The following is a 13,576-nucleotide window of genomic DNA, read 5'->3' as shown; positions in this document are numbered from 1 at the left end:
ATTCCCAACACAATTGGTGAGTCGTCTCGAGTGCTGGAGATTCCGTCTATGAAGAAGGTATGTGGGCAGGAGAATTGATGTAAGATTTGCCAGCCACTAAACATGCACAATGTTGGGGGCGTAACATCTTCAGTTTCTTTCTTGTCCTCCCCTCCATCTCTCTTTCTCTTCTTCATGAATTTCCACACATTTTTCTTTAGTCGAAAATGGTTTCCCCTTCGCAGCCCAACATTAATCAATGGATCGATCTCCATTTGCACTTCCCGCGTGCGGGACCCCGCATGTCGTCACGAGCCAGTAGGCCGTTCTATCTTGCCCCCCGCAATCGTCTGCCGGCAAGCTGCTAGTGCGAACATTTCTACTCAACGTCTCAACCCACAACTCTGGAAAATCATGACTCCCCCACGGATTGCACCATCGCCGTGACTCTTAGGTGTGCACCATTGACCCAATCCCACCACGCCTCAGACTTGCCGGCACCCACCTTGACAACTCCGTACACCACCTCTCCGATCAACTCCCCGGAAGAGAAGAGCTAACCCACTTCCACCCCACCCCATCCCGTTGTTTGGCACGCGACGTGGTCATCGTCACCACACGCACGAGTAATTGTCACGACGAGAGGCTTCTTCTGTCACATTTCACAGGCTCGGGGGATCTTCCTGCCTCGTCTCGCTTCGGACTCACCCCATCCCACACGGCGACTTGGACATCATGACTGCCTTCCGCAAGCCGGTCGTCAGTTTCCTCGGCCCTGTTGCCTCCTACACCCACCAGGTGAGGCGATTCTCGGGCGTCCTTTCACAGTCACTTGCATGGCACTAATCCGGGTTGAATTTTTTATGCAGGCTGTCCGACAGGCCTTCTCTGAGTCTTCTTGGGAGCTCCGGCCCGTGGTCACTATCGACGGTAGGCATCAATACGCCGGCAGTTGTGTCTTCATCGCTGATGCCCTTGGACAGATGTCTTCGACCAGGTCCAAGATGGTGAAGTGACAGCAGGTGTTGTTCCTTTTGAGAACTCCACCAATGGCTCCGTAGTCTTCACTTTCGACAACCTCGCTGATCGGTTCAATCGTTATCCCGATATAACTGTTGATGGCGAGACTTATGTCGATGTTCACCACTGCCTTGTTGGCCATAAAAGTTCCGTCCCAGCCTTGGAGGATACCGCGGAAGGATCCGGCACTTGCACTCCTACGGCAACCGACCCATCCCCCCTCAAGCCTCGATCCAAGCCCCTAGGCAGCCTCAAGCACATCCAGCGGCTGTACTCTCACCCGCAGGCATTCGGTCAGTGCACCGCATTCATATCCACCTACCTCAAGGGGGTCGAGATTTTCGAGGTCAGCTCGACCAGCAAAGCTGCAGAGATTGTGAGCAAGGATACGACGGGGACTTGGGCGGCGATTTCAAGCCAGCTTGCAGGCGAGATGCATGGTCTAGACTTCCTCGGCAAGTCCATTGAAGACCGAGAAGACAACACCACCCGTTTCTTAATCATCGGAACCAATCCCTCTGTCCCCAGCAACTGGGATGACGTAAAGAAATCCATCGCCAAGTCTGGAAGCAAGTCCCTTGTCTCCTTCACCGTACCTCACACCTCGCCAGGCGCACTGGCCGATGTCCTCGGTTGCTTCCAGGCCTTCGACCTCAACCTGACCAGCATCAACAGCCGACCGAGCTTGGTGCAGCCTTTCCAGTACATCTTCTTCGTCGAGTTTGAGGGCCACAAGCACGATGATCCGGATGGTCGAGTCAAGGGCACGCTGGAAAAGATCAGTCGCGTGGCCCAGAGCTGGAGATGGCTTGGAAGCTGGCAGAGATACAGATAACTAATACCAGTCCACTCTCCCACGCGATACTTGGCCAAGCCTCCACTCCGGCCAGCCTATACCGCATACCCGCGATGCAGGGCCTTGTGAGAACTCGGGGAGTTCCCCCATGCTGACCGAACGCCCGCTGCAAATTGCTCTCGAGGCATTGGCAGGCTGGCAGTTCTCCGTAGCTTGGTGTGGGTCTTGCGATTGCGTGCTTCCTTGACATGACTTGACCAACAGAGAGGGATGTACCCAAACATGGCCCGATCCGGGGAGCTGGAGAGCATAGCCGACCCGGATATTCACAGTGTGATCGCCAGGTACTTGCAAACGGGCGCCACCCCCCATCTTCCATGGCACCATGACCATCTCAACAGAAACTAGCCACCACTTGTCCCGCCAGCCCGCCCGCAACTCGGGATGTTGAACCTATGGGCAGCATCCGGCTTACGCGATGAGAATCCCCTCGCCCGCAATCTCAACGTGACGAGGACAAGGAAGAGGGCAAGGAAGAGGGCACCGGCCGAAATGGACGTGGGGTTGCCCGGAACTATTGGCCCTGGTGGTGAAGAAACGGTGGAAGTGCAACGTTGGAGCGTGTCTCGGCGGAACCCACCAATGGATCATGACGTCGTCGCCGCATGCGAGGCACTTCATGACGACCAATGCCCGTCACACGTCGGGGTCGGCGTGGGAAGATCCCAGTTCCTCGGTGGATCGGCTACGGACCATCGCTGAGAACCTAAACATAGCAGTGCGTCTAGTATTCGGAGCGACGACCCGGTCGCATCCAAACTCTTTTGAAAAGCTGGTCGAACCAGCATATTTAAGAGGTCAAGGACGCTCCCCCAGGCTCTCCTGGATCTTGTTCTTTGCCAATTCATCTCTCACAGCCAACTTGATGTTGACGCGACAACACCTAACTGCTATTTCTCCATTCTCGTGCTGGTTCTTCCTCCCAAAATGGCGCTCCGCCCTATCTTCGCCGCAACACACCCACGTGCTTGCTCTACGGCCTTCGAGAGGGTATGAATCACCAATTCCCATCAATTCCCATCAACGTTTAACCCCTCTGTTACGGGGAGTTTGCCCAATTCATCCATTGACTTTGAAAATACAGGTCTTCATGACTCGTCGTGACATTTTGGAGAGCATTCACGAACCTTTTGGTGATGCATTTTACTTCGGTCCCGAGTTTCTAAGCGATCGCTTCCGAGACGATGTCGCCACGCGCCAGTCTAGCGGCTATGCCGAAAAGACATACAAGGACATCCTCGATTCCATCACGGAGGCAGAAAAAGAGGTTCGCCATTGACCCCTCTCTTTCGCCTCTTCAATCCTACTACCTCCACGCCCCCCCAAGTGAGGGGCTCTGGTGCCTTGACGTCGTATGAGACCCACCTTCCTGGGGATCGTCGTCAACCGCGGGTTCGCGGCAATTCAGTGCTGCCACTACGCACTTGGCACAGTCTATTGAAGGCTGTTCCTGATACTGCCATACCCTGCCCTGTCTTCCCTACCAGATGCGCTCCGAATTGGATATCCAATCTCCGCCGTGACAGCCAATGTCGTTGGGAGGGACTGATGCTTACGCTCACTAGGGCAAGCGCATATTCATCAAGGATATGGCGTATTATCTCATGAAATCGGACAGCAGGCCGACCCAGATCGCGCCGTCTCTTGGCGAGGAGGAGCTGGACAACCCCACGGTGTTGCCCCTCGAGGTTCTGAAAAAATTCCAGTTCACCTTCTTGATCCGTCACCCTCGTCGGGCCATCCCCTCGTATTACCGGTGTACAGTCCCCCCTCTGGACGAGGTCACTGGTTTCTACCACTTCATGCCCAATGAGGCTGGTTACGAGGAGTTGGTCACCTTGTTCGACTTCCTGCTCGAGACGGGCATCGTCAACAAGGACCAGCTGGTCATCGTCGATGCCGATGATCTCCTCGACAACCCGGAGAAGACGATCCGTCTCTACTGCGAGAAGACGGGCATCGACTTCAAGCCCGAGATGCTCGACTGGAACGACTCGGACAAGACGCACGCCCGCGACGCCTTTGAGAAATGGAACGGCTTCCACAACGACGCCATCAAGAGCTCTTCTCTCAAGCCCCGCACCCATGCCCAGGTGTGTATCTGATTCCCCCATTCCCTTCGGCTGTGTCACTCTCCCCGTGTGTCTAACTCCCGTTGCTGGATGTCCCACTGATTGAGCTAACAAAGAAGACTTCCACGACCGAGTCGGAGGACAAGGATTGGACGGCCAAGTGGGGTCCGGAGGCGCAGAAGGTGATCCGCCAGACCGTTAACGAAAACGTCCCCCGCTACGAATATCTCAAGCAGTTTGCGCTCGAGATTTGAACATGGACATGTTATTTTCGTGCTTGTGCTTTTCACGCGTTTACGAATTGAAATGGAGGAACTCTGCTTGCAGTTTTCAATAATGTCGGATTGTTGTTACACACTATGATACAACAACGTCTTGGCTCTACGCCTTCAATGTTTTTATACAACCAGATTTGAGAACCCTTCTCTATATCATCTCTTCCGGCATCAGACCCAACCAGACTTGTGCCTTTTTCGATCATTGATGTTCGTGACCATTCTCCCAAAGGTGAACGTAATGCAAGTGGTGTTTATTGAGTCATCGGCTTCGTCTCCTGCTTCTCTGGCTTGCCCTTGTCCTCAGTCTTGGCTTCAAGCTCTGTGACCTTGGCCTCTCAAGCCTTCTTCTCCTCCTCCACAGGTGCTTCGGAGACGTAGGAGGGCTTCTCGAACATCCCATGCGTGACATTGTTGGACCACTCTTCGGCGTACTGTCGGTCCTGGTCATTCGCCCAGCTCACTGTAACCCCCATGAGCTCTTGCTCTACACCCTCGGTGGCCTCGGTCTTCACAATCTTGTTGCCGCGGCCCAGACCGCTCAACACGGCAGCCATGTCGGCGATGGCGTTGGGCTTCTGGCGGTTAAGGGCGATGCCACGCTCCTGCTTGGTTCGGATGGGGCGGTAGTCGGGGTTGCCCTTCTTCTCCTCCTCAGCGATCCGCTTCCTGTCGGCGGGGGTGTACTCTTCGGTGGGTTTGTAGCGGAACTCGTCGTCCCAGGCGACCTCGTGCAGGTGCTTCAGCTCGCGCAGCTTCTGGAAGACGGAGCGGCCGACGGAGCCCTGGCCGGCAGGGAGGGAGATGCGGGCGAAGGGGGACCAGTAGTCCTTGCGGAGCTTAGCGGGCTTGGTCTTCTTGCCGTTGAAGGGGAGCTGCTTGAGGCCATGGAAGCCCTGCGGTGGATGGTCAGCTGGGAGCTCTTCCAGGCTGGGGAGCTTCAGTCGGGTCCGCGGGGTGCAATTGAACATACGCTAAGCTTGGGCTCGAAGCTGTAGATGATCTGGTCCGATCTTCGGTGGGTGAAGACCCAGATATCCTCGCCGTGGCCCTCGGGCGCTGGGAAACCCTTGGCCGGGCGCGCGGAACTGGTGTGGGCATGTCGCACGCACACCCGCAGGAGGCTGGGCAATTGGCCCAGACGGGACACCGGTGTCGCATTCATGGTGGCCAGCTGTGGATTGATCTGGCGGGCTGAGGCTCTTCGCAATCGCAAAATCCTGCCCAGAATGCCAATCACCAATCGCACAATGGAGCTGAGCATGCGCGTGGTCATGTGACGCAGACGGGTACGTACTTCTCTTCGGCCAAGTCCGCTTGGTGCGGGGGCCGTGGCTTGCAGAATCATGTGACGATTAGATATCCGGCGGCCAATGGCAGAGCTCGCTCCCCACTGCCAGCACTGCGAAGGCGCGAGTGACATCACGAAAGATCCCGAGCTTTCTAGGACATTCCTGGATGCTTCTACAGTCGGCGCGAGCCTGCTTCATGCACCTGGCTGCTTCGTTCCAGTCCATCCGATCCACCAAGGCTTTCCCTGACTTTCCCTGACTTGCATCACAAGATCCACTCAAGTTGTCGATAAATTACCGACCTCCAAGCCACTCGGAACGGGATTCTTTCTTCTCAAACAACCCCACTCACATCAACAACAGATACCCAACCGTCCAAGGTCACGAAACCTGACGCAAGCCGTCCAACTTCTTGGGCCACACACTACAGACGCCCACGCTTCAACATCAACTGTTTCGTACATAACATCTTTCGTTTTCACATAGTCGCTTTCCCGCACACACTTTCATCACCATGAATTCCCGCATGGACTTCACAGACCGGGCCCAGAAGGCTGTCGAGGACGCCATGGCCCTGGCCGAGCAGTACGGCCACTCCCAGCTAGTGCCGGTTCACCTCGCCGTCTCGTTGCTGGACCCTCCTCCAGACCAGTCCAAGGACCAACAGAATGCCCCCACCGGTACAACCAGCACGCTATTCCGCCAGGTCGTCGAACGGGCGCGCGGTGATCCTCAGATCTTCGATCGCGCCCTCAAGAAGACGCTTGTCCGACTCCCCAGCCAAGACCCTCCCCCCGAAACTGTGTCGCTGGCGCCACAGTTCCATAATGTTTTGCGAAAGGCCATGGAACTCCAAAAGGTCCAGAAAGATACATACATCGGCGTGGACCATCTCATCACTTCGCTGGCCGAGGACACCAGCATTCAGGCTTCGCTCAAGGAAGCCAACATCCCCAAGCCCAAGCTTGTCCAGGAAGCCGTCCAGGCCATCCGAGGAACCAAGCGAGTCGACAGCAAGACAGCCGACACTGAGGAGGAGAACGAAAACCTGGCCAAGTTCACCATCGATATGACCGAAATGGCCAGGGACAAGAAAATCGACCCCGTCATCGGTCGAGAGGAGGAGATTCGCCGAGTTGTGCGAATCTTGTCTCGACGAACCAAGAACAACCCAGTCCTAATCGGCGAGCCCGGTGTAGGTAAGACCACTGTTGTCGAAGGACTGGCTCAACGAATCGTCAACCGCGACGTGCCCGACAACCTGAAGAGCTGTAAGTTGCTCTCACTCGATGTCGGTGCCCTAGTTGCTGGTAGCAAGTATCGCGGAGAGTTCGAGGAGAGAATGAAGGGTGTTTTGAAGGAGATTCAAGAGTCCAAGGATATGATTGTCCTGTTCGTCGACGAGATCCATCTTCTCATGGGCGCTGGCTCATCAGGCGAAGGCGGTATGGACGCCGCCAACCTGCTCAAGCCCATGCTTGCCCGTGGCCAATTGCACTGCATTGGTGCCACCACCCTCGCCGAGTACCGCAAGTATGTCGAGAAGGACGCTGCCTTTGAGCGTCGATTTCAGCAAGTCCTTGTCAAGGAGCCTACCATCCCGGAGACTATCTCTATTCTTCGAGGTCTTAAGGAGCGATACGACAGACACCACCGTGTCACTATCCTTGATAGTGCCCTTGTGGCTTCCGCCAACCTGGCTGCGCGATACCTCACTTCTAGGAGAATGCCTGACTCGGCTATCGACCTTGTCGATGAGGCTGCCGCCGCCGTTCGCGTCGCCCGAGAGTCTCAGCCTGAAATCATTGACTCCCTGGAGCGCAAGCTGAGGCAGTTGATGATTGAGATTGCTGCCCTCGAAAAGGAGCATGACGAGGCCTCTCGAACCCGATTGGGACAGGCTCGCAAGGATGCCAAGAACGTCGAGGAGGAGCTGCAACCTCTCCGCGAGAAGTACCAGGCTGAGATCAAGCGCAGTGAGGAGATTCACCAGGCCAAACTGAAGCTCGACGACTTGGAGAAGCGCCTGGAGGATGCCATGAACAACTCCGACCACGCCAAAGCTGCCGATCTCAAGTACGGTGCCATCCCCGAGCAGGAGGCTGTCATCAAGGAACTCGAGGTCCGCAAGGTTGCCGCCGACGCTGCTCTCAACGCAACTGGCGCCGACAGCGGTGGCGCCATGGTTACCGACATTGTCACCGCAGACCACATCAACGAGATTGTCGCCCGATGGACCGGCATTCCCGTCACCCGACTTCGAACCTCGGAGAAGGAGAAGCTCATCCACATGGAGAAGGTCCTCGGCAAGGTTGTCGTGGGCCAGAAGGAAGCTGTCCAGTCTGTCGCAAATGCCATCCGACTCCAGCGGTCTGGACTCGCCAACCCCAACCAGCCGCCCAGTTTCCTGTTCTGTGGTCCTTCGGGTACCGGAAAAACGCTTCTTACCAAGGCCCTAGCCGAGTTCCTATTTGACGACGCCAAGGCAATGATCCGCTTCGACATGTCCGAGTATCAGGAGCGACACGCCCTCAGCCGAATGATCGGTGCGCCTCCCGGCTATGTCGGTCACGATGCTGGTGGCCAGTTGACCGAGGCCCTTCGACGAAAGCCCTTCTCGATCCTACTCTTCGATGAGGTTGAGAAGGCAGCCAAGGAGGTCCTGACTGTTCTGCTTCAGCTCATGGACGACGGCCGAATCACCGACGGCCAAGGCAGAGTCGTCGACGCCAAGAACTGCATTGTAGTCATGACCTCTAACTTGGGTGCTGAGTACCTTATTCGTCCTGGCGCCAAGGAGGGCAGAGTTGATCCCACCACCCGCGAGCTTGTCATGACCGCTCTGCGAAACTACTTCCTTCCCGAGTTCCTCAACCGTATCAACTCGGTCGTCATCTTCAACCGTCTCACCCGCCGCGAGATCCGCAAGATTGTGGACATACGACTAGGGGAGATTCAGAAACGCCTCGAAGACAACGGACGCAAGGTCAAGATAGACGTCTCAGAGGAAGGAAAAGATTACCTGGGCAATGCGGGATACTCCCCCGCCTACGGAGCCCGCCCGCTGTCCCGCCTTATCGAGAAGGAGGTGCTCAACCGCCTCGCCATCCTCATCCTGCGTAACAACATCCGCGATGGCGAGTACGCCCGTGTCGAGCTCATCGATGGCAAGATTGTCGTTCTATCCAACCATGAAGACAGTGAGTTGGGCGAAGATGAGGACATGGTGGACGAGGATGATGTAGAGGAGATGCTGGACGATATGGACCAGGACATTTACGACTAATTTGTCTACATTGTAACATGAACGAATCGGTGTGCTGGTCGGGCTATCACCACGAGAATGATGACATAATGGATGGGGTTTTGGAAACTATGAAATAAATATTTTGTTTAGAGCATACTTGTACTTAGATAAAGCTCAACAAAAGATGCAATGATACACCAAAAGTTGAACAAAAGCAAGGTCCCACTCATGATTCGTGAAGTCTATGTATCAACTGAACCCGGCCATGCAGTTCTCCTCGCCCTTTTCAAATTGCTACTCCCGCTAAGTAGGTCCGAGGAATACAGCTCCATCTCCGCCCCAACCAAATTCGTCCATGAACATGGTCCAGTCAACATCTTGAAATGGGTCTGGGCCTGTATTCATGGGTTGTTCTGAGCTTGTGCTGGTAGGAGCAGATATGTTTTCTAGGCAGTCGAACCGCGTCAGCAAGAAGACGGCACAAGGAGGGGCGTAACTTACGGAATGCCTCAAGACCCTTGTTGACTCCTTCTGTGCTTTTCTTAGCGTCATGCAAGGCATCACGGAAACGTGTAAGGCACCAGTATGTGACAGCGGCGCCGAGGCGTTCAGGCCAAGCCCCGGCCGGTTCGAGCGACTTGGGGACCACGTTGCGTATAGACCAAAAGGCCTCAATAATAGCAGCGCCACGGGAAGGCAAGTCGTTGTCACGAACACTGCAGCTGTGCACTGCGGTGCGGATCTGGGCGGCAATGGCATCAGCGTTCGCCGGAGTGACGTTGGCCGGGGCGGCGGTGGAGTTGAGCGTGGAGATGAGGATGGAACTGGCGTCTATGACGGCGCGATAGACCCAATGGGGCCCGTGAAAGAGAAACTTGGAGTGAGACTCGAGGGCGAGAGCAGCCGTGAGGAGAGCGTGAGCAGTGTTGTAGGCGCGGAGAGCGTTGAAGGGGAAGTTGGGACGAGGCGCGCCTTGGGGAGAGGCGAAGTAGTAGGATTGAACTTCGAGTTTTGCCAAGAGCAGCATAAAGCGGGAGCAGTCTGCTTTCTGGTCAGTTTTCCTTTCTAACACGCTATTGTTGAATCTTATGAGCTCATACCTGTATCAACATTGGTAACAAGTGGTCTTAGAGCCTCGAAATCGTCTTCCCATGTCTTGACTGTTCCTTCTGTGACGCCTCCGTAGGACGCTACTTGGGCCGCCATTGCCATGTGAAGACGGTTTATAAATTTCTGAAGGTCAAATAGCGCCATTAATTCAGGTGCTAGAGTATCTCCCACGACTTTCTTGCACTGGGCGTCATTGTGCTGTAGGAATTGGGGTGGGCATCCACTAATAGTTGATATTCTAGTGGCACTGTCAACTTCACACTTGTCAAGTGTAATAGACGAGTGTGCGTACCTCTGTGCAAGTATAACGCAAAATATCCATGTTATTGAGGCCTCATAGTCGGTGCAAGTTATGTTCTGGCGTCCGCCGATGCAGAACCTGGGATGGGATCCACGCCCAGTACTCAAACCGAGAAGCAAGCAAGCGCTCAACGCTGCCGATATTAGTGTTAATGATGGATCAGCCACAAATCTTATAGTTGGCAATGGCCAGGCGCATATTATAAGGATGGCATGAATGGTTTCCAGGTCCATCGTAGGGGCCGAGATTAGAGGGCCAACATCATGTTCCAGCTGATCGACGAGGCTAGTGAAGACGTGTTCCTCTTTAGCATACCGACGGCAAGATACATAGATGACGATCCAGAAGAGAGTTGGGCAAGCCTGGTAACACTCGTCCGGGTTCTTCTTTCTTAAGACGGGGAGATATGGGTGGAAGCATTGGAGATATCTGCACATCTGTCAGCATCACAAAAGTCAGTACCGGCGAGGCATCTCACTTTTCAAAGTACCAGTCAATATCTTCACCGGGTATGAGTTTGTCATTCAGAATTCGAGATGAAGTTGGTCCCAGGCTCTGATACTTTGCTGGGGTTGGTTGCGGTTGTGGGTGCACAAGAGAAATATCCGCTGATGGAGTCACGGCGGGAAGGGTGGCTGTTGAGGTTGAGTCCAGGCGGCTGACTTGCTCCGGAAATATCGTATTGTTCACTTGCGGCGTAGGTGGGCTCCAGGAGGGCTCTCCGCTGTTCCGGGGATTCACAGCCTCCTTTATGGACTTCAGTTCCTGCTCCAGCAACTCAAGTTTGCTGATCAACATGTCAGCGCAGGTCTAGGGTAAGATATGAATTCGATGCATTTCAACTGAGACGACCCCGTTGCGAGACTCGATTAGATGAGCGGGACCTCTTTATCCATGTAGTCATACCTTCTCTTCGTGACTCTCTTGTGAGTCCTGTCGTAGACACATGCGAGTTGCAACTTGGCACACCGCTGACAGGGCTGTCCCGCCACCGAATTAGCCCTGCATCGGACCTAAGTCTCATTAGCCTCACACGCTCATAAAACATGGGCGAACATAGGCTTCGAGAGCTCACTTTGGAATCGCGACAGGTAATGCAGGCTACATTCCGTCTAATCTTGTCCTGGGAAGTTTGTTGATATTGCTGATGCTGTCCCGCGCCGGATGCTGAACCGGGGGAGTCTCCTAAAGGCGGCGTCGGGGCCATTGTACGTCACCACAACCCCGATACCAGAGTATTTAGTCGTCAAAGCCTTCTTTTGCCGGCATATTTCACTGCAGCAGAGCGATTTGACGTGGCTGTATCAATGTTGCTCGGTGACAAGACAACCAGGACCCGCACCTCGTAGAGATGCGTGGTTATGGTTGGATTTGGTGACGTCACGTGGGCGAACTAAATAGGTAGGCAAGTACTTAAGGGAAGCCAAGTGAGGGACTCAACCAAAGACGGCGACATGGCATGAAGCGTAAAGAGGCATAATTTATCAATGGATATCAAATTTTATTGATTTTTTCAGGTCGAATAAATTTGGCGAAATAGTTTTACGCCAGTATTTCCCTGACATAATCGTTATGTATACCCGCGTCGTATTTAGGCGCTGTTAGAACACCATCTAGACCTTACTACGAACAGGCTCACTGCTTCTTCTTGGTAGCCTCGCTTAGGTTGGAAGGCCGCTGGCTTTCCGATCTCATCATGGCGCCGACAAGTTTCCATAATACCCAAGCAAAGCCCAAGGCTACAGCGACAGTTGTGCCTATCCCAATGTAGTCTGCCCCCTGATCATTCAGTACGGGGACAGTAACTGGGCTCATAAGTCGCTTTCCACTCGTCGGTTGAGGGGTGATGTGCCAGAAGACGGTATTTTTATCAAACAACTCATCAAATCCCAGGTGGACGCGATCAAAGGGGTTGCTCAGGTCCTCCACTTCCGACGAGCAAGCCCAGAAGACGGCGGGATACGGGACCTCGATTTCGACCTCTCCTGTCGACGAGGGCTCCAGGTATCGGAGGTGAAGTGGAACCTCGGCCGTCCAAGGCTGGTCTTGATTGGGAGGAGGAGCGGCCAGCTCCAGGAGGACCCTGGAGCCCCATGAGTCAGTTGTATAAGCGGGAGCCTCCAAGTCGACGGGTAGACTCGTGTAACGAGATGCAGTGAGGTTCTTGGAGGCCAGGAACAACTCATCCGCTAGCTGGTAGCGGTCTGCGAAGATGGCCTTTGGGAGAGTCAAATATGCAAAGGGAGAACACTCAGCATCATTATCTGGGGGTTGGTTGGAGCCCAGACTCAATTGGAGGGTGGGGTGAAGACCTGTGGGGGTTAGAAATCTGGAGGTGAAATCGGCGTCGATGTGTCGGTGACGGGAAGGGAATGCGAATATGGTGGGAGATGGTTTGTTCTTGTCATTCAGTACTGTCACGACGCCCGCGAGCCCGAGCTCATGGGCCTTGATAGTGGGTGGCGTGTTTCTGACGAAGATGCCGACCTCTGTCCTCCGGGCGTCAGAGGCAGGGGCCGTGATAGTCTGGGCTCGAACGGGCCATAAGGCGTTGATCTGAAGGGCTTTTGACACGGCGTCGAATGACAAGTCCAGGGCAGCAGCGGTATAGAGGCCACGGATTCGAGCCTGGCAAATAGAGTCGAGCTCAGGGCAGAAGTCCTGGGTGCTTGATGCTATAAATAATTGCAGATCCTCTAGTGCTTGGTAGAAGTAGAAGGATGGAGACACTGAGGGATCATCTCTGCTGGATTTTGTGAAGGACTCTGGTGTCATACATGCCAGAGACCCAAATCTCTGCATCCAGGTGCACAACTTGGTTCTGCTCCGTGTGTCAGTGAAGGAAGACCACCGCTAGGCTGAAGCCGAATCTGGGCAGTAAGAGTCACATACGAATCATTCTCATGCGATTGCGAGGGAGAGTAGGATAGATGGAGGCCAGGTGATAGTCGGGCGCTGAAAGGATCCAGCGTCGTGTACTGCAGGGGGCTAGCCCATCTGACATGCAGAGCTTCGAATCCTCTGAGGAAGTCGGCCAGCTCCTGGGGCAACTCGTCGAAGTTGATGGTGAGCCGGTTCTGTCTGGCCGTCTCAATCTGAGGACCCAGTAACCCGGCGTCCTGCAGGTCCAAGGTGTCGGGGTCGAAGTTGGGGTCCTCGTGGACAAAGGTGATGCGTTCCCGCATGGCTGGCTGGTTCTCGGGAGGTGAAGTGCCAGGCTCTGCGCTCGGCGGCTGAAAGCCGTAGCTTGTATCTAGTTGAGAGTAGCGAGCTGTCGCGTGCCGCTTGACCACTTCAACTAGTCCACGGTATCTCAAACAAGCAAAGGGCCGCAGTGTAATCCCCGGATCCTGGAAGCAATCATGCAGCTTAGCGCGGCCGAAGGTGTATATGTGGTGTAAGGATGCGGTGGATGTGGTGCGGC

General features: G+C 54.7%; 6 protein-coding genes across 6 annotated transcripts; 3 read left to right on the top strand and 3 right to left on the bottom strand.

Annotated features, from left to right (window-relative positions):
- Positions 1–714: 714 nt before the first annotated feature.
- Positions 715–1,834, top strand: BGZ61DRAFT_354726 (Prephenate dehydratase-domain-containing protein; the record flags this gene model as incomplete). Its single annotated transcript, XM_046240647.1, has 3 exons — positions 715–777; positions 849–909; positions 963–1,834. 3 exons carry the CDS (start codon positions 715–717, stop codon positions 1,832–1,834), a joined length of 996 nt encoding a protein of 331 aa, XP_046103142.1.
- Positions 1,835–2,670: 836 nt separating this feature from the next.
- On the top strand, positions 2,671–4,361 carry BGZ61DRAFT_45655 (P-loop containing nucleoside triphosphate hydrolase protein). Its single transcript, XM_046246532.1, has 4 exons — positions 2,671–2,845; positions 2,940–3,122; positions 3,421–3,948; positions 4,044–4,361. The coding sequence occupies exons 1-4, from the start codon at positions 2,783–2,785 to the stop codon at positions 4,179–4,181; spliced, it is 912 nt and encodes a 303-aa protein (XP_046103141.1). The 5' UTR covers positions 2,671–2,782; the 3' UTR covers positions 4,182–4,361.
- Positions 4,362–4,540: 179 nt separating this feature from the next.
- On the bottom strand, positions 4,541–5,367 carry BGZ61DRAFT_533460 (transcriptional regulation of mitochondrial recombination-domain-containing protein; the record flags this gene model as incomplete). Its single annotated transcript, XM_046254010.1, has 2 exons — positions 4,541–5,098; positions 5,176–5,367. The coding sequence occupies 2 exons, from the start codon at positions 5,365–5,367 to the stop codon at positions 4,541–4,543; spliced, it is 750 nt and encodes a 249-aa protein (XP_046103140.1).
- A 299-nt stretch (positions 5,368–5,666) lies between these two features.
- Positions 5,667–8,952, top strand: BGZ61DRAFT_453625 (heat shock protein). The gene has a single exon (XM_046246100.1). The coding sequence runs from the start codon at positions 6,009–6,011 to the stop codon at positions 8,778–8,780; it is 2,772 nt and encodes a 923-aa protein (XP_046103139.1). The 5' UTR covers positions 5,667–6,008; the 3' UTR covers positions 8,781–8,952.
- On the bottom strand, positions 8,953–11,484 carry BGZ61DRAFT_453622 (uncharacterized protein). Its single transcript, XM_046246099.1, has 7 exons — positions 11,228–11,484; positions 11,059–11,165; positions 10,631–10,939; positions 10,144–10,581; positions 9,842–10,089; positions 9,243–9,782; positions 8,953–9,187 (listed from the first exon to the last, which is right to left on the bottom strand). Exons 1-7 carry the CDS (start codon positions 11,357–11,359, stop codon positions 9,045–9,047), a joined length of 1,917 nt encoding a protein of 638 aa, XP_046103138.1. The 5' UTR covers positions 11,360–11,484; the 3' UTR covers positions 8,953–9,044.
- Positions 11,485–11,787: 303 nt separating this feature from the next.
- Positions 11,788–13,337, bottom strand: BGZ61DRAFT_494723 (PIG-X; the record flags this gene model as incomplete). Its single annotated transcript, XM_046250795.1, has 2 exons — positions 11,788–12,973; positions 13,045–13,337. 2 exons carry the CDS (start codon positions 13,335–13,337, stop codon positions 11,788–11,790), a joined length of 1,479 nt encoding a protein of 492 aa, XP_046103137.1.
- Positions 13,338–13,576: the final 239 nt, after the last annotated feature.

Source organism: Ilyonectria robusta (assembly GCF_021365365.1).
Source record: "Ilyonectria robusta strain PMI_751 chromosome Unknown BGZ61scaffold_12, whole genome shotgun sequence".
Taxonomy (NCBI): Eukaryota; Fungi; Ascomycota; class Sordariomycetes; order Hypocreales; family Nectriaceae; genus Ilyonectria; species Ilyonectria robusta.
This window is presented reverse-complemented; position numbering and strand designations above follow the sequence as displayed.

What these genes read in the sequence shown, in the direction of transcription:
- BGZ61DRAFT_45655 (XM_046246532.1), top strand. Translation starts at nt 2,783, where the DNA reads ATGGCGCTCCGCCCTATCTTCGCCGCAACACACCCACGTGCTTGCTCT. An exon ending in TCACGGAGGCAGAAAAAGAG is followed by an intron (nt 3,123 to 3,420) that starts GTTCGCCATTGA and finishes TACGCTCACTAG; the next exon opens with GGCAAGCGCATATTCATCAA. An exon ending in AGCCCCGCACCCATGCCCAG is followed by an intron (nt 3,949 to 4,043) that starts GTGTGTATCTGA and finishes GAGCTAACAAAG; the next exon opens with AAGACTTCCACGACCGAGTC.
- BGZ61DRAFT_453622 (XM_046246099.1), bottom strand. Translation starts at nt 11,359, where the DNA reads ATGGCCCCGACGCCGCCTTTAGGAGACTCCCCCGGTTCAGCATCCGGC. An exon ending in AAGAGAGTCACGAAGAGAAG is followed by an intron (nt 10,940 to 11,058) that starts GTATGACTACAT and finishes CATGTTGATCAG; the next exon opens with CAAACTTGAGTTGCTGGAGC. An exon ending in CAAGGGTCTTGAGGCATTCC is followed by an intron (nt 9,188 to 9,242) that starts GTAAGTTACGCC and finishes TCGACTGCCTAG; the next exon opens with AAAACATATCTGCTCCTACC.
- BGZ61DRAFT_453625 (XM_046246100.1), top strand. Translation starts at nt 6,009, where the DNA reads ATGAATTCCCGCATGGACTTCACAGACCGGGCCCAGAAGGCTGTCGAG.